Consider the following 18,247-nt stretch of genomic DNA (forward strand, 5'->3'; position numbering starts at 1 on the left):
CAGGGAAAATACTGGGGCCTCTATTTCGAATCCAACCATGGCAGATAGTGGAGCTTGAATTCAATAAAAGCTATCTGGAATTAAGGGTCTAATGATAACTATGGATCCATTGGCCTACACGTGACTCCAGACCCAGAGCAATGTGGTTGACTCTTGACTGTCCTTCGGGTCATTAGGGGTGGGCAATAAATGCTGGGCCTAGCCAGCAATGCCCACATCCCATGAAGGTTTTTGTTTTAAATCCTGGAAACAGTTGAGATGCCTTTGTTCCACACCAGTTCTCTGTGCCTGAGCAAGCCAGGGGTAGCTATTTGACAGCAAGGGGTAGCTATTGGACCACATTGCCGCTGACCAGCTGACTCATGACTCCATCATATGCCAAGCACAAGCCAGCAGAATGGAAAACATCACGCAGTCACACACAATGTGATTGAACAGGCTATTGGAGTGGTTATAAAAGAAAACTCTTTCACTGCTTGGATAGCTCGAGAGAAGACTGACAGTGCTATCACAGTTCATGTTAAAATTTACGATGGTCTGCTGCATGCTGTACAACCTCGTCCTCACTAAGGGGAGGCATTGGTGTACTGGTATTGTCATGGGATCAGTACTCCAGAGACCTAGCTAATGCCTTGGGGATTTGAATCCCACCATGCCAAATGGTGTAACTCAACTTTGAAGAAAATCTGGGATTAAAGGTCTAATGATGACTGTGAAGCCACATACATTTGTTTTAAAAATCCTTATGATTCACTCATGTCCTTTAAGGAAGGAAATCTGCCAAGATTATTGGGTCTAGGTGGTTGACTCATGATTATCTTCTGAAATAATTGAGAAAGCTATTCAGTACATCAAACCACACAAAAGTCACACAAATGGAATCTGACATAGACTGAGGAGCCGTAAATGACAAACTAAGGCCTGTCAATCCTGCAAACTCCTCCTAACACCAGGGGGCTACCGGTGGTACCTATTTAGGAGGAAACCGCTCTGGGAGTCCTCAACAGTGACCACAGACACCATGACGCTTCATGGCAGAAGGCCAAATTTGGTCAAGGAAATCTCTTTCTAATTACCAAGTACTGATACTTGCTACTGATGACTCAGTAGTCCTTCACATTGAACAGCCCTCAAAGGAAACACTAAAGGTATCAAGGGCATAGGGGGGACCTCCGTGTCCATCATCAAGAATGGCTTGACAGCAACCAATGCTCTCTGAGCTGGTCAGTTCCTAAAGGGCACAGCTATATGCTAGAAATCTGACCTTCCACTGCATAACCTAGATTTTGGATTGTTTTTGCCTGTACAGTCAGGCACTGTATCATGGAAGAGTTCACAAGTGTTCTTGCAGAGTTGGCCAACACTTCCCAAATGGAGAGGATCGGCTGCAATCACAGTGAAAAGTTCTGTGCCCAATTAGAGGCTGACTCTTGTGTGCTTCTTGCCACTGACTGCTTTGTTAGGCGTGCCAATACACCAAGCACTTCACTACACACAACCATCAAGCCTACCTCTGTCAGCCACTTCAACAGGGAGTTCACCTGAGTACTTTTGATCAAAATTCACACAACACTTCACACTCTAGCAAGTGCCAGCACAAGTCTGGTACCTAAAACTATCCTTACCCCCAGCACTTGCTGAAGTCTACTCTTGCCTGCTACCCCTCACCATGCAGGTCCCAGCTCTAATGTATCATCATAAGTGAGCACCCTGTCAATCTGTGAATAGTGTGAGAGTGCTGCCAGTGTGAGAGCAAGTGGCAGTGATTCTATTTCATCACTACCTTCCTGCTCTTCTACCACTTGATCTTCAAACATTGCCTGGTCGGGTTGTTTACTTGGTTATTTGTGAGGAGAATGTTTGAAGGATAAGATTGTGGTGAGGGGAGGTGGCAAAAGCAACAGCTGCATGCTTCTATCATCTGAAAGTTGTAAATCAGAGAAGGTCATTGTGGAGGAGTGGTGAGTGCGATATGAAATGATGGATCAGCCACGGGTATATTGCCAACTTTTTCATTTTCAGCTCATTGCTCGTGACTAGCTCAATCACTCCCACTCCAAAGATAGTGAATTTTTAGATTCTGCTCCCTCTGGTTATGCATCAGCTTGTTCTGCAAGAGAGTGGGAAGGGTACAAATGAGTGTAGTGCAATCTGTTTGATGATATGGCTATTGCGGTTGAATAGCTGTAAACTGTGGATGTTCAGCATGCAGCAGTGCTTACTGAGTGAGGCTGAGGCAAAGCTGTTAATGTTCAGCATGATTCTCGATTGAGAGAAACTCTTGTTAAGTGAGTGAAGATGTGTGGCACATTGAGCATTATCGGAAACTGTGATTCAGCTGGTAAGATTGGAATGTAAAAATGACTTCATTGACTTTTGGCATTTGTGTGGGATTATAAAACTTTTTATAGCACTATATTCAAGTCCTCAGCATTGAATGCAAAGGCTTTTTGAATCCCATGGTATATCTCTAAGTATCTCTTTGTGCCTTCTGTGAATGGGGGACATCTCTGCACTTCTCAACCTCCCACTTCAAGTGCAGTTTTTAAGAACTTTGGAGCACTCTTTCTCTCCTGTTGAACCATAGAGTCATAGAGTCATAAAGATGTACAGCATAGAAACAGACCCTTCCGTCCAACCCATCCATGCCAACCAGATATCCCAACCCAATCTAGTCCCACCCGCCAGCACCCAGCCCATATCCCTCCAAACAATTCCTATTCATATACCCATCCAAATGCTTCTTAAATGTTTCAATTGTTCAGCCTCCACCACTTCCTAGGGCAGCTCATTCCATACCAGTAATGCCCTCTGTGAGAAAAAGTTGCCCCTTAGGTCTCTTTTAACTTTCCCCTCTCACCCTAAACCTATGCCCTCTAGTTCTGGACTCCCCGACTCCAGGGAAAAGACTTTGCCTATTTACCCTATCCATGCTCCTCATAATTTTGTAAATCTCTATAAAGTCACCCCTCAGCCTCTAATTCTCCAGGGAAAACAGCCCCAGCCTGTTCAGCCTCTCCCTATAGCTCAAATCCTCCAACCCTGGCAACATCCTTGTAAATCTTTTCTGAACCCTTTCAAGTTTCACAACATCTTTCCGATAGAAAGGAGACCAGAATTCACTCCTCTGCTGTTTCCAGCACCTGTTCCAACCAGAATGAACCTCCGGCTTCAGAAGACCAGGCTTGCTTTTGAATGGTGCTAGCATCAAACCAACTTTGGCCTTTTGCTCAGGTGTGCAACCATTCAACAGCATTTAGTGTTGGGCTACATACTCATTCAATCATTGGTAACCCAAAGCTGGTGTGCTGCTTACATTGTAAGGAATGGTCATGGATGAATTGTGCAATGCCATTCATGCACTTTATTTTGGGAGCTATCACATTTTACTCCCTAATCATTTATCTAAGTAACAAAGAAGAATTGTATTGAACACAGTCCATTATAATTTAGACAGCGCAAAGTTAAGCCTGGCCTTCACTAAAAGGCATGAGCTGGTATTTGCAGAAAATTCTGAATCTACTGAAAACACTCAACTTATGTCTTTTAATGCACTGTATGTAACTATTTAAAACAATTGCCCTACATCCAGAGATATCTGAGTATTAGTTTTAAAGGCAAAGACCAGGTTCAATAACATTTCTTCTCAGCACCAATAATCATGCATATATTACAAACCTCTAACTCTAACATCTTATTTCCTCATTCTGTATTGCTTGTAGCTGTATGTAGAAAGAACTTACAGATGGATGTCTATGTGTTTACATCTGTTCATTCTAATAGGTGGAAAATAATTGGTAGCATATCAATAGTTACCCAAAACATCTGCTGGCAGACAAGGTTTCTCACCAGCAACCTGAGACTGCAATGAGCTGCAATTCCCTATTGAAACAAATGTTAAAACATTTGCTGCCTCACAGTACCAGGGACCAAGGTTTGATTCCAACCTTAGGCGACTGCCTGTGAAGTTTGTATGTCCTCCCCATGTCTGTGTGGATTTCCATTGGGTACTCCAGTTTCCGCCCACAGTCCAACGATATGCAAGTTAGGTGGGCTGGCCATGCTAAATTGCCCCATAATATCCAGAGATGTGCACACCAGATGGACTAGCCATGGGAAATGCAGGATTATAGGGATAGGGTTGGGGGGGGGGGGGGGGGTCTGGGTGGATGCTCTTTAGAGGGTTGGTGTGGACTTGTTGGGTCAAATGGCCTGATTCCACACTGTAGGGAATCTATGATTCAAAACAGGTGGGTTTTGATTGGGTCAAATGTAATTATTTCTAAAATCTCAGACCTGACCTGAGGATCTCTTGAACCATCACTCTCACAAAGATAGAAAAGATGTACAATAGACAACCAACTCACCACTGTTCAGCAAACCTGGTGATGAAGACCAGACCAGCCCTGATCTTTATACACTAAGACACTTACTTATACACTTGCACACAATTAACTGATACCTCCTAAACTAGCAATCACAGTTTCAGCCTATTGCTATTTATAGGGAACAAATGAGTTCCCAGTTCATGTCCATTCACTTTTGTACAGTTAAATGGAATTCATACACAAGACATAGGTGGATTGCTTATAGCACTATTTTTAATAAGTTGTATACTTTATTTTTCTCCCCCTATTTTAATGTTAACCATGGCCTCAGGAAATCCAGGAAGCTGGTTCTCAGCAGTGTTCGTAGATGTTGGCTGCTTCCTCTGTGACCACCTGCTTCCTTCATTCCTTCACCATGATTTGAGCTTTTCCATCCTGTTATCTGACCTCGTCTTCCCAGGATGAAGCAGATTGTCACCTATGTCTCTGCCCCAATCTGTCTCCTCTTACCTCACAATTAGCTCCAGAGCTCTGGGCAGTACAGCTCTGCTCACTTCCTCACGCTGTCTAATGTAGCAGCACAAAACCTGTCTTCTCCTTGGCTGTGATTTCTGTGCCAGAGTTCCCCACCTGACAAAGAGCCAAGTCTATCAATCTAGTGGCTTCAGGTTGGGAATTTTGATGGAATAAAAAAGCTACACTGGAGTCCAGAATCCAATGTTCAGGGAAACCTGGGCTGCTGCTGCCCACTCATAAATCATGCTATAAGAATGGTTGGGAACTCAATTGCTGTGAATTTAGACTGTGACACTATTATTAAATCATGTGCTTTATCCATAATAATTATGGTTGAGTGTTTATGGCTTGAGACATTATCCTTGTTACAATTCCCATGAAGACTGATTTTTTAAAAAAGATATTTATATTTCCAGTGTCTGACTAGATGGATCACATGACAAGATTTCACACTTTCAGTATTTTATTGTAATAAACACTAAAAGCAACATTGTGCAACTCTATTCGCTGGATAACTTACATTTTAAAGTGTAGAAAAAGATACCCCTTCTAACTTTTAAACTGCCCAAAAATCCATCTCGACAATTATGTTATTGGATTTGCAATTAGAAACTTTAATCTTCAGGAATTACTCCAAAGTTATTCTCAACTCCCAATGGGATGCTTTCTTTTTCCTTGCCAGTAGGTAACTTCTAATCCCTGCACTGACTTCCACAGGGAGAATCATCTTAGTAATTCCATTTTCAGGCCAATACTAGGGAAATCTTCCAGTCTTGTTTAAATCCTTATGAATTTAGTATCTTTGATCCAAGTGTGTACCTCCTCCATGGACGTTATCTTTCTCTCAGATTCCTGTAACTAAATATGTCTGAGAGGTTTAGGAAAACCTGCAACTCAAACCTACAATGGCTCACAAGAGACTTCTTTCCTTAAGGTATGGAAATCACATGAGCCTTGTGACCAGGTAGATATGCTAATTAGCTATTATCTAAGCCACACCCCTCCACAGTTCATTTTAGTTTGAAATTGTCTAAAAAGTTTAAAGGTTAACCATTCACAAAATATGATATTCCTAACACCTCCCCTGTGCACCTTGAAGACTAATAGCATACCCATTGTCAGCATATAAGCTGTTGCCATTGTTTATTCATTTGAACATCCTTCACCTACTCAGCAAATGTCTTCACTTAAGTCCTTTATTCCCATAGCAACCAAGTCACCCAAGCTAGCAGTCAGCAGAATTCAGAGCTGGTCACATGACCTCCCTTCATTCCTCCAATTCGCCTGAAAATAGAGAGACTTTCCCAAAACATAACAAATGTTATTAACTTTGTATTTGCACATTCTGATGTTGACAAAATAATTTGTCACTGTGTTCAATATTACATACTCAGATATTAACCTGAGGTGCTGCAAGGGGTAAATATCTTGAGGAGAACGTGAGGGTTGCCAATGCTGGAGATCAGAGTTGAGAGTGTGGTGCTGGAAAAGCACAGCAGGTCAGGCAGCATCTGAGGAGCAGGAGAATTAACATTTTGGGCATAGGTCCTGATGCAGGGCTTATGCCCAAAACATCAACTCTCCTCCTCCTCAGATGCTGCTTGACCAGCTGTAAGTATCTTGAGTCAAAACTCCCCCCAAAAATCACCACAATGAAAGGTAGTGTATCTTAGATATCTGAATAAATAAAAATCCCTTTGTTAAATATGCTGAAAACTGTCAAAATATAGCTTTTGCACCCCATTGAGACGTGAGGAACTGATCTCTATGTAAACTATAAATAAATTTGGCTTAATGAGCTTGAGTCCATTTCTCCATTGCTTTCAACTTTGAGAAATAATATACTGAAGGTCAATGCAGGGGAAATTCATCCCTACAATTAACCAGACTCTACAATAATAGATTTAGAATGCTATCTTGCTAATAGGAATGAGGTTTTGGTGTAATTGACAGGGTTTGTGCAATCACTTCTACTTCTGACCACAGTCAGTAGTCACTTTGGAGATACCTGTGGGGCTAAACAATCTCCATCAAGTTGCCATTGCCAACCTTCTTCAATCATGTACTGACACTGTCTGTCTTCCTATTCAAAATAAATAAATTGTCTTGTAAACTGATGCAAAATCTTCAGACTGACCACAATCAACTTAATTGTAATTATAAGGGGCAATTGGTCAATCAGACAGAAGTTCAATCATTTATCAAATGATAAGTATTTGTGTTATATTTGCCCTAATTAAAACAATTATGTACATTTTGAACAGAGTTGCGGACTTAGCTCATCCATTTCTGCTGAGTTGGGCACACCACCCACAATAATGTCAGTGGATGCAACTGCTGGGTTTAATGGTGTTGCCATGTATTTATTCCGAATCTCGCTGAGTGTATGGTTTGTTTGTCTTCATGACTCACTCCTTTACAGAGATAAAATAAATCACTGGCAAGGAAAGGGGAAAGAAGCACAGAGTGTTTAGGATGTGAAGAAAATATAAAAATGTGTTAATTTTAATTATTTTCTTTCTTTATTTACTTGTTAATTAGAACTTGACCAATGAGGAACAAGTGGTTGTGATTCAGGCCCGAACGGTTTTGACATTGGCAGAAAAGGTAACATTTTTAATTGTTGATTAAACAATCTTTCACAAAAGTTAAACACTTGAGTCGAACAAGGATTTGTAAGGAATTAGTGCACTGAACGAGTTAATGTTAAAAGGAAGTGAAAGAAATCAAAGCAATGTTTAGAAAGGTACATTAAAAAGAATTTGAATCATATATTATTTTGTTGAAAAATGGTAATCAAGCTCATAAAATTCAGGCCCTGCAGCTTAAAGTACAGACAGTAAACAGCAGTAAATGTAAGCAACTGGACTGGACTCACAGGGACATTAATTGTGCATGTAAAACATACCAAGCCATTTTTGTGCAGGCTATGTTTGAATTCTACAGAGTGAGAATTATTCACATCTTGGCATTTAACTTCCAGCCCAAGTTGGCATTGGTGTTGGGTGTTTACTGAGTGTCTCACACTGGGTCGAAAGCATTTCTGGGGCACGAGCAAGATGACTAGAGGGTTCACTTGATGATGACTGCAATTACTGCATTTGACTGCCTGCTCATTGCACCATATGCTATTTCTTGGTAATAGACCTCTGACTTCATGTCGAGATGAGGGAACCATATTTGGATACATTTCACCTCGAGTGCAGGCCAATGGTCTTGGCTTTAGGCCCACTGCTCCTCCTCAGTTTCTTTATAGAAAACTTAAGTAATTTCTCTTTGGGGAAGTTATTAACCCATTCTATTCCAATATGGGCCAACAAAATGGTAGAGTCACAGAACTCCTGATACAAAATCTCCTGACATTGCAATATTTAAGAGGCATTTGGATGGGTATATGAATAGGAAGGGTTTGGAGGGGATATGGGCCAGGTGCTGGCAGGTGGGACTAGATTGGGTTGGGATATCTGGTCGGTATGGATAGGTTGGACCGAAGGGTCTGTTTCCATGCTGTACATCTGTGACTCTATGACAAGCTAAGTAAAATGAGAGGTGAAACATTATAAAAAGTCTGGAGAAAGGTTAAGAAATAACCAAAAATGCTGCTATAAATCCGAAGGTGTAATCATATAAAGGATACTCTTGATTTTTTCAGTTTCAAGTACATATTTGAACATAGTATGTGTCTTTTTAAGTGAACTATCAATTTAACACATACTTTATGCCCATTTTATTTGTACTGATTCTAACTCCTATGTTGCGGAAAACATCAGGAATTTACGCGACTATGAACATCATGGTTAGTGTTAATTTTAATGTGAGTAACTGCATACTGCCAAACACCTCTAGTGCTACTACAAAACACGTTGTAGAAGAAAGTTGTTTTGGTGTTAACTGGACAAACATCCGATGGAACAGACACTTGCCTACTCCTCCAGTTGCCTATGGTCTATAACAGCAAAATCATTTAGTTATTTTACCTTGGGACATCAGGTGGGATAAATAAAGGGAGCGTTAGAAAGAGAGGAAAGGAGGATTAAAAAAATGCAATGGTTTGCACAAGAAAATCAATTTGAACATAATCTCATTTTTTACTCCCAATAATTGCTAGTTTCATTGTGTCGTCCTAGCACAGTGCATGGGTGCATACACCACCCTTCTGAAAAAGCAATTAAACACTTGGATTTAAATCTCTTTATGTTTGCTAGATGAGAAAAAGTAATCATAACAGTCAGATTGAAACATAGCTTTCTATGTTTTTTGTTGCAAATACATTTAATTCAGAAATTAAGCCAAACTGGGATTGTAACCAATTGATGATGACCCATAATTAATGTGGGTAAGGCAGGTGGGAACCCAAAAGGAGTCCTTTATGGAAATATTTAAACATATTCAGAATTGAATTTCACTGGTTGTTAAATTCTGTAAGAGGTTGTTTGATTTTTCACTCAACTTCCAGTGGTTGCGACAGATTGAAGTGACAGAGTCTGCACTACAGCAGAAGATGAATGACATTGAAAATGAAAAGGTAAGCAGAACTCACAAACAATGTCAGTGATATTGAAACCTCCGCACAAGACACATGGCAGTTTCTGAATTATTTCTCCACCTGTTCACAGGAGCTCTTCAGTAAACAGAAGGGCTACCTGGATGAAGAACTGGACTACAGGAAACAGGCCATGGATCAAGCTCATAAGGTGCGATTCCTCATTTTCTGCAAATCTTCAATTTTGAAATGGCGCTAACTTGTTGGCATTTATGATTTATTAAAATAACATCCACTGAAATCCCACTGAAGGCATGGCAAACTGTTAACTCAATAAAAACTGTGCCTTAAATTAAGTAATGAAGATGACTCTCAAGTAAGGTGTGGTGATAGTTGATAGTGATGGTTTTAATGGTTGCAGTCAAGTGAATGGGATAAGAGGTCAGTAGGGTGCACAATCCGAAGGCCTGTTTGTAACTCAATGCTTACTGACCACCATTCTACAAATAGGATGCAATTTATGGTCATAATGCAAATGATTATTTGGCATTAGGCTTTAAAATATGCATATAGTTTTTAAAATAGCTGTTGATGCCACTTCATGCACTTAGCATCAGGGAAGTGCTGAATACATTGAACATGTGCATAAGATCCCTTCAACTACACTGAAAACAGCAATTCTTAAGGAAACTGGCATTATTTGGCAGTAGTACGCATTGTTTCTAATTACAGTTTCAATTATATTTTGTTCTTTTTAAGTAATTCAGTTGCTTTCTATTTTCTGTGGATTGAAGTGGTACAACCACAGTTCTGAGAGCTGTATCCTACAAAGCCCAGCCAGCTATTTGATAGCTTTCGAGGAGGATTTGAAGAGGCATAACAAAGCGTTTATAACTGGAGTAACATTTACACATACCCATACTTTCCCACTCTTTATCTGTAGACCATGGTATAGCAACCTAGACATGACTGCAGAGGACTGCTGCATATACCAGTTGTATCTCACAAGGGAATCATCCTGAAACATTGTCTTTTTCTCGAGGTAAACCTTGGTGGCATAAATAAAGGTGACACCATCCAGAGGGAAGAATCAGTTAAAAAAAATTACTTGTAAGTGAACATACTAGTCATACTGGAGCACTGCATTGAAATTTACAAAACAAATGAGACCAATATGTGTCGTTAGGCAGCATCAGAGGAGCAGGAAAATTGACGTTTCATCAGGAATGAGGCTGGGAGCCTTGGGAGTGGAGGTTGGGAGCCTCGGGATTCTCCTGCTTCTTGGATGCTTCCTGACCTGCTGTGCATTTCCAGCACCACACTCTCGACTCTAATCTCCAGCATCTGCAGTCCTTGCTTTTGCCCAATATGCTTCATTCTCAAACTTTACTGTTTCTTTTTCCTTCTGGGCAGTTTTGTGTTTTAGAATTACTATATCTCGTTCCATGCTACAGTTGTCCAAACCTAATCCTAATTGCTCTTTTTGCCCCCATAAGCGAGGTTGTTCCCTGAAGCCATGGAGTTCACATGTGGCAACTATATTGTGGGTGACCACAACGGCAGGATAGAGGGCTATGCAGTGTAGGCACTGCCAACAAAAATAAGATATGAGGAAGGAATGTAAGATGGCCCATTTCATGGCTGTGGAACCTTAAACTGTCTCAGGGTAACTACATATTTGCAGATTGATTGGAAGATGAAGAAGACTATTTCATCCCATACTTCAAATACTTATCCAGCTTCCCTTAAATAGATGTTATTCCAGAGGGAATGCAAGTTAAAAAGCACTTGGAGATGGTCATAGTGGAGTGCCTTTTTGAAGTATAAAAATATAAGTCAGACTGCTGGTGTCATTCGCAAGTTTTACTGGTTCTTCCTTCTGGGATGATCTCTGCCTTAAACATTCTTGATGTCAATATGGAATTTCCAACAATCTGCAACATAAATGATTATTTATCCTAATCTCTCTCTGTCTCTCTCTTTATTCTCTTGATGACAATTGTAAATTGATGGCTTTTTCACACTGGTTCTTTAACCTAAAAAAAAGACCTTCGCCATCTGGTGGTGGTTTTGAAGATTCTTAGAATTTCCATGTCTTCATCACGATGATGTTGGAGTTCTGTTACCCTGCACAATATTCTCAAAGGCAGCCACTTAAACAAGCCTCCGTCACCTTACAATCCAGTGGGGAATGGTGGGCAGGCTGTGCAGGCAACAGGTCAATCCCAGATTTTGGACGATTCACACAGGGGGAGATGTGTGTGTGATCAAGGTATGTAGAAGACCACAAGCGAGCTTCAAGACAGAGACACCTCTGAAAAATCTGAGATTTTACAAGTTCCAAATATCCTGAACTGTGAAGGTATCATCCTGGAGGGTGATCACCATCACAGTTGGCCTGTTGTCATATCTGCATTGCTCCGATCTCCATGGATCTGGAATTTAAAGAAGGTGCTGATGGACTTTCCCATGACCTACCACCAGGTGGCTCCCTCCAGCATCTGCCAGGCCTTGTCTCAGGAGGAATGGGGGGCCATCTGCACTCTGGGCACTTCATTGTCACGTATTGACTACCTGCTGCTGCCAACAATGTCAGTCTGACCTGTCGCTGACAAGACCATTTGGATGTGGCAGTGTTTCAGGAAGCCACCACAACGCATTATTTTCCAAATTTGATCCCAACCAATGACCTATTTCAGTAGGAGTTAGAGGATTCTATCAAAGCCAGTTGTATTACCAAATCTCCAAGAAGCCTTTATTGCTCACGGGAAATAAACATAGATATCAATTCTCTAATTATCTTGTCTTTTGACAAGAACATCAACCAGAAAGGGGTGGATAAAGATGACACAGTCATTGAAGAGGACAACAAACTTTAGCTTGGGTTTTTTGATGAAAAGACTGATGTCAATTTTACATAGGGAGATAACAATTAATCTTGGCATGCACTGTGACACTGGAGACTTCTTTTCTAGCTGTGCATCTTTTTCAGAGCCAAGGATTTCTACCCTGAGTCTTCCAAATGGGAGCCAGAACTTTCAGTTTCTAAACGTCCTTGCAGACAAAAACTCCTCTTTCAAATTTCTCAATTCTCAAAAGAAATATCTTTCCTTCCACTTCTAGCTAATGTAAATTGACAGTGGAGCTATATTGCTGTATGTAGTATTACAACCATACATTTATATTACGCCTTGATGTGTCAGTAGAATTACCTTTTCCAGTCATTCATTTCATGAGCCCACTGTTTTGTAATTTTCATAGCAGCTATAAACTTGAATAATCCTGACTGTTGTAAAAGATAAGCCAAATGAAGTTATAAAGACAATGTTTTAGATAAGTGTATAGTGAATATAATAAAATGTGTTGAATAATTCAATGACAGATTTGTATTTTATTAAAGGTAATAGTGAATGTTTTGATAATTTTTGCCATGTGTCAGATCAGATTGGAAATGAGTAAAATACATAAAACAATGCACAGTACAATTTCCATTTGTTTGTCTTCATTAGAGCCGTTAAACCTCTAGAGCCTGTTTTGAGAAGTATAGATCCAAAATAAATAATATCAGGAAGCAACATGAAGGTGTAATTGAAGAATCCATTCAGCACACTGGAATTGTTCACATATTTTTCACAAATGTTAATTTCAAAAGCCGATCACTCTTCATGTTCTGGAACTAAGTTGAAACAATACTTGACTTTGAAAATTGTAAGCTATTCCACCATCAGATACCAGCAACAGCATTGTAACTGTAGTACTGTATGAGAAATGTGCATGTTCATTTTACAACAGCGGATTCTGGAGCTGGAAGCCATGTTATATGATGCTCTGCAGCAAGAAGCTGGTGCCAAGATGACTGAGCTTTTGTCTGAAGAAGAACAAGAGAAGCTGAAGGGGGCGGTGGAGCAATGGAAGCGGCAGGTCATGAGTGAGCTCCGGGAACGCGATGCACAAATACTGAGGGAGCGAATGGAACTTGTCCACCATGCCCAACAGGTAGATATTTATTAGCTGTTCACCATCTGAAGGCACCTCATACAGAAATGGCTGGCATTTAAAAATAAATGTATGCTATAACTTGCAACCATCTGCACTAACCAAGTAACCTGAAGTAAGCCATAAAGTGAAAACAATGAGTCAAGCAGTCATCCTGCACAATTGGGATTGAAATAATGGTTGTTATAGAACTGTAAACAAGATTGATGCCTTCAGAAAAAGTCTCAGAAAAATTCGATGAATTGTGGCAGAGAAATGCTACTAATTTAATGTATTAAAGCCAATCTCTGTACTAAATATTCAAACTTCCTCTCAAATCTCTTGAGTTACATGCATAAATCCTCATTTAGGCTTATTGTAGAAGATTCTGACCTATTGTGCGATTATAACAATGCTTATTTTGGTAGGAACCAGATTCTAGTCCAGGGTAGGATCATATCTGTCCAAGAATTAATTCACAGACAAAGGGCCAAATGTCAATGATGTGTGATGTTATTAATGGACAAAACAACCAGCAAATTCCAGGGACTAAGAGACATGTTACAATTCTGAATCTTTGTAACTTGTTGATCAATTTATGTCACTTAAATATTTGCTTTACACAAATGGTATCTTGCCCTTAGCCTCCCTGTTATTTTAAAGAACTTTCTTCATTTGCAGATTAATTTGCCAATGAACTTCTGACAGGAATTTAGTTCTACAATTTAATAGCATTAATATTTTTTTCACAATATGATAACTGTTAATATCATGCCTCGCTGGCCCTGAAAAAGATGAACAATTTGAACTGTTTTATATCGTTTATGTATTCAAATTGTCAAAGATCTATTTTAAAAAAGTTAGATTTTTACATTTTATCATAATTTTCTTAGTTTTCCATTGTGTCTCTTTATCCCTATTTGATATAATTCAATCCTTCTGTCCTTCTCTTTGAGCAGAATCTTTTGGATTCTTTTAGTGAGTAGGAAGGCAGGAAGAGGAATGTAATTGTGTAGGGTGGTGTGCAAAACTTAAAAAGTGGCTTAAAAATTTAGTATTCACTTAGAAAGAAGCCTCACTAATGATTGAGAAGCTCTTTTGCATTCATTACCATGGCATAGATACTCGTTAACATTCCAGACCAGTGGAATTACATTCATAGTCAGAATCCTTTTCATGATCATTGTTTAAAAAAAAGTTTTTTCACAAACTTGAGTGTATATATGAGTTGTGTGCCTGATGGATGGACTTCTGCCTGGACACTCTGGTGAGTGCACGCTGCGATATGCTTCCTACTGAGATTTCTTCATTAGCAAGATGATTCAGAAGAGGGGTTGCCAGATTTTTGTATTATTATGATTCCAGCTGATGATGTTACTGGACAAGTCAGATCCCAGGCTAAAATCTAGCTTAATAGAACTTTTTACTTTCTTTAATGTGTTGGTGTTTCACTGAAAGAAATGCTGCAGATTTTGTTTAAACAATATAACAGATGTTTATGACACAAAATTAAGACAAACTAGAACAAATTAAGCAATTTACAATTCAATTTGAAAGATTTTAAAATGCGTGGAAAATAAAAATCTATTACATACATCATCACTTTTCAGTGCACATTTGCCAGAGAGAATTCTCTTCTCTGTCAGATCTGAAGCTGGACTCAACAGCTTCTTTCAATTCGTGATCTTGAGAGATTGATAGCCTCCTCCCTGATTATCCATATAACAGATGTTAAACTTTCTTAGCTTCAAATAATCCCTTCATGATTTTGACCAAACACTTCTGGTCTGGAATATTCAAACTAAAACCCTAGATTACCTAGTGATTGAGAAGCTCTTTTGCATTCATTACCGTGGCATTCGTTAACATTCCAGACCAGTGAATTACATTCATAGTCAGAATCCTTTTCGTGATCATTGTTTAAAAAAATGTATTTTCACAAACTTGAGGTAATCTATTTCCTAACTGCTGAACTAACTCCTGTCAACAGTGCAAATTAAAGGGAGCATTGATGGTAATATGTGTTGGAAAGGGTGAGGAAACAGGCGAGTTGGACAAGGGGTGGTGCTAGGTTAAGTTGGACATGAGCAGCTGGTGGAGTATGAGCTCATGGCAAAACTTCATATAGGTGAAATGAAATGGTAAATGGGATTAAAATGTCTGGGAGAGATTGAAACAAGACAGAGGGGAAGCCAGTGGAAAGAAGACATTTGTCAATGATAATAAAGGTCATCCTATGTTAGAGGAAAGGACTGAGGATGAAGGAATAAAAAAAAGTATTACTTTATCAGGAGTTGGGTCTCTACACAGTCATTTGCTGAGAATTTGGAGATGGAAGTGACCTCAGGTTTGGTGGCACATGTTCCTACACAGCTCAGGGAACCAAACCTTTATGAAGTAAAACAGAAATAAAAATAAATCATTGTGTGAAAACACTGTTGGGGAGTGTTTGCTGAAATAAAGCTCTCACAACAGCGTAAAGGTTAGGATGCTCTAGCATCTCAGAACTCTGATATCCCAATCTGGCCATGTAATGCAGTGAAGTCTAAGCTATGAAGTGGCTCACACTCCGGAAAGATGGCTTGGGGACGTGGGGTAGTTCCACATGAAGTTGCGCAAGAGCATTAGCTGTCCTGAGTACTTCAATCTGATCAAAGGAAAAAGGGTTGAAGCTATTGCAGGGGATAATGAAAGTGATCACATCCCACATGCATGGAATATAATCTTATGCTCAAGGCTAAAAGCTGAATATGACAGAATGACGATGGGCCTCACCATGAATAGGCAGGTGCAGAGCAGGCTTTCATCCAAGATCTGAGCAGCTAGATTAAAGGCCCAAATGTTATGGGTATGAGAACAAGTTGTCTAGTTGAACCAACCATATCGTTCCTGTTATTTGTCATTGATCCATAATTGAATGCAAAATTCTTAGCAAGCTGAACCAAACCAGCTTGTACCAAAGAGAAAATGAAAGAATGCCCAGCAACAACAATAGCAGGCACCTGAAGCTAATGGGCACCCAGCTGTGGACCAAAATGTTATATCTAAAGAGGAGGATTTAGGTCTTCAGTACCCTTGAGTAGTCTACCACAAGATAGCTACCTCCAGATAGATGAATACCAACACTGCCAGTATCTTCCCATGATGTGGAACTGAATCAGCTCCATCTGACATCCTCCTACAAAAGGTCATTTGGAAGGTAATGCTGTGCCTCTGTCATTCAAGCTTACAGTGGGATAAAATTTCCTCCAGTAAGTTCCTTTCAAAGCGCAACTGGAGACTTGTGTAGTATCTCCCAATCGACCACCCACAAGTGCATTTGTGAGTTAATGGATGTCCTTCTCAGAAAAGCATATCTGCTTGTGCATTTCACCAGAAAGTCAAATTACCTGAGCCTTTGAGTTTGCACATGTCACTGGGTTCCCTAGCTTCAAGAGCCAATCAGCTGCCACATGTGCCCTAGCATCATCCAACCAGGTTACTGAACAAGAGGGGATGTCCACTCCCTCAATATCCAGCTCAGTTGTACCCGCAGGCAATAGTCCCTGAAGATTTGTACCTGTTATCCATGGAGTTGCTACAATCTTTCATTCTGCAACTCCCAGGTTCCTCAGATTGTTGACTCCCAACACACACACACACACACACACACACAAACCTACCTTGCTGACAAGCACAAGTGATAATGTTGGATGATATGGCTAATGGCCAAGTAAGGAACCTCCAAATTGATGCCAAACAGCAGAACAAAGCAACCTTAACATTAAAGGCCAGAACTGACCAGATAATTGGTTTCCTGAAAGTGAGATGCTGTTACCTGGACTGCTCAGGGGAAGCACTGTAATACCAGTTAGACTGTCCTCGTCTAGAGGGCTGTGGCCTGCTAGGAGATGTCTGCATTGATCTGGTTGTAATCTCCTCAGCTTGAAGTGATGCAGACATTGTGGTCACAAGCTGAGGACAAAAGGAGTGACAGAGAATCTCTAGAATGTCCTGAGATGACAACCACGGAGTGCCATTCCTCCTACCTTTTCTTTTGCAATAGCACATTCCTTGAGAGAATGAGATGCTTGGAGGTCAGTCAGGGTGCCTTGGCTACCTCTCGTTCAACCATCGAATGCATTTATGCAACAATGTGGAAGTCACTGTACACATCCTGAACATTCCACTGGACCTGACACTTCACAAAGCGACTGCCCCCACACCATGGAGGCAGTAGGTATTCCAGAACGTTAGACAGAACTAGGCTGAACACTTACACCCTCCACGTCAGTCTTTACTCATCTTTGGTACCTCCGCTAATCATTCCCGTGCTCGCCTCTGCATCTCTGTCAGTTCATTAATGCTTAGACCAAAACATTCTCATCTGTTGTAGGCTTACCAGAGGCTCAGCAGTCCTCCAAGAATCAGAAATCCCAGTCCTAATTTACTCCACCAACAGTGAACCCTTTCAATGCTGTGTTCTGGTTATGATCCCATGTTTACTCTAGATACATTAACAATTAAGGTGAACATTATTCTCTGTCGGAGGATAAAGGGGATGGCTTGATAATGTTTTCTCTGAGCTTCCCTTTGACTTTTACTCATTAGACGTGATACTGGAGATTGTGATGGAAATAGGTCTGAGGGTTTTCTGTTGTTATGCCTTAAGTAAGAGTGTCTCTAGAGGCTGTATAGAAGAATATAAAAGTGTAGCAATATTACCAGCTGCCATGTTTATGCCTGTTATGCATATCTGTTGCTGCTTTATGTGCAACAGGTAGCAGAGCGAAAGACTTCTTACCAAATGGATGCACAAATCCAACCACCTCTTCAACACAGGCCTAGTCTCCTTAATCTCTAGTCTGCTCCATGGCCTGTTTCTCCAATAGGGTTACCATAATAAAGTCAGGTATTCCTCTCCTTGTCTCGGCAAGTTCATGTTTATTGTGCATGTTCATGACCT

General features: G+C 40.3%; 1 protein-coding gene across 18 annotated transcripts in view; it reads left to right on the forward strand.

Moving 5' to 3' along the window:
• jakmip3 (Janus kinase and microtubule interacting protein 3) overlaps positions 1–18,247 on the forward strand; it is a 383,498-nt gene that overhangs the window by 257,485 nt on the left and 107,766 nt on the right. For all 18 annotated transcript variants that reach the window (XM_072557642.1, XM_072557643.1, XM_072557644.1 and 15 more), the window contains 4 exons: positions 7,386–7,451; positions 9,301–9,369; positions 9,461–9,538; positions 13,120–13,323. In XM_072557642.1, coding sequence (XP_072413743.1) covers positions 7,386–7,451; positions 9,301–9,369; positions 9,461–9,538; positions 13,120–13,323 — 417 coding nt within the window. The remainder of the gene's footprint in view (positions 1–7,385; positions 7,452–9,300; positions 9,370–9,460; positions 9,539–13,119; positions 13,324–18,247) is intronic.

The sequence above is a fragment of the Chiloscyllium punctatum genome, chromosome 38 (assembly GCF_047496795.1).
Source record: "Chiloscyllium punctatum isolate Juve2018m chromosome 38, sChiPun1.3, whole genome shotgun sequence".
In the NCBI taxonomy this organism is placed as follows: Eukaryota; Metazoa; Chordata; class Chondrichthyes; order Orectolobiformes; family Hemiscylliidae; genus Chiloscyllium; species Chiloscyllium punctatum.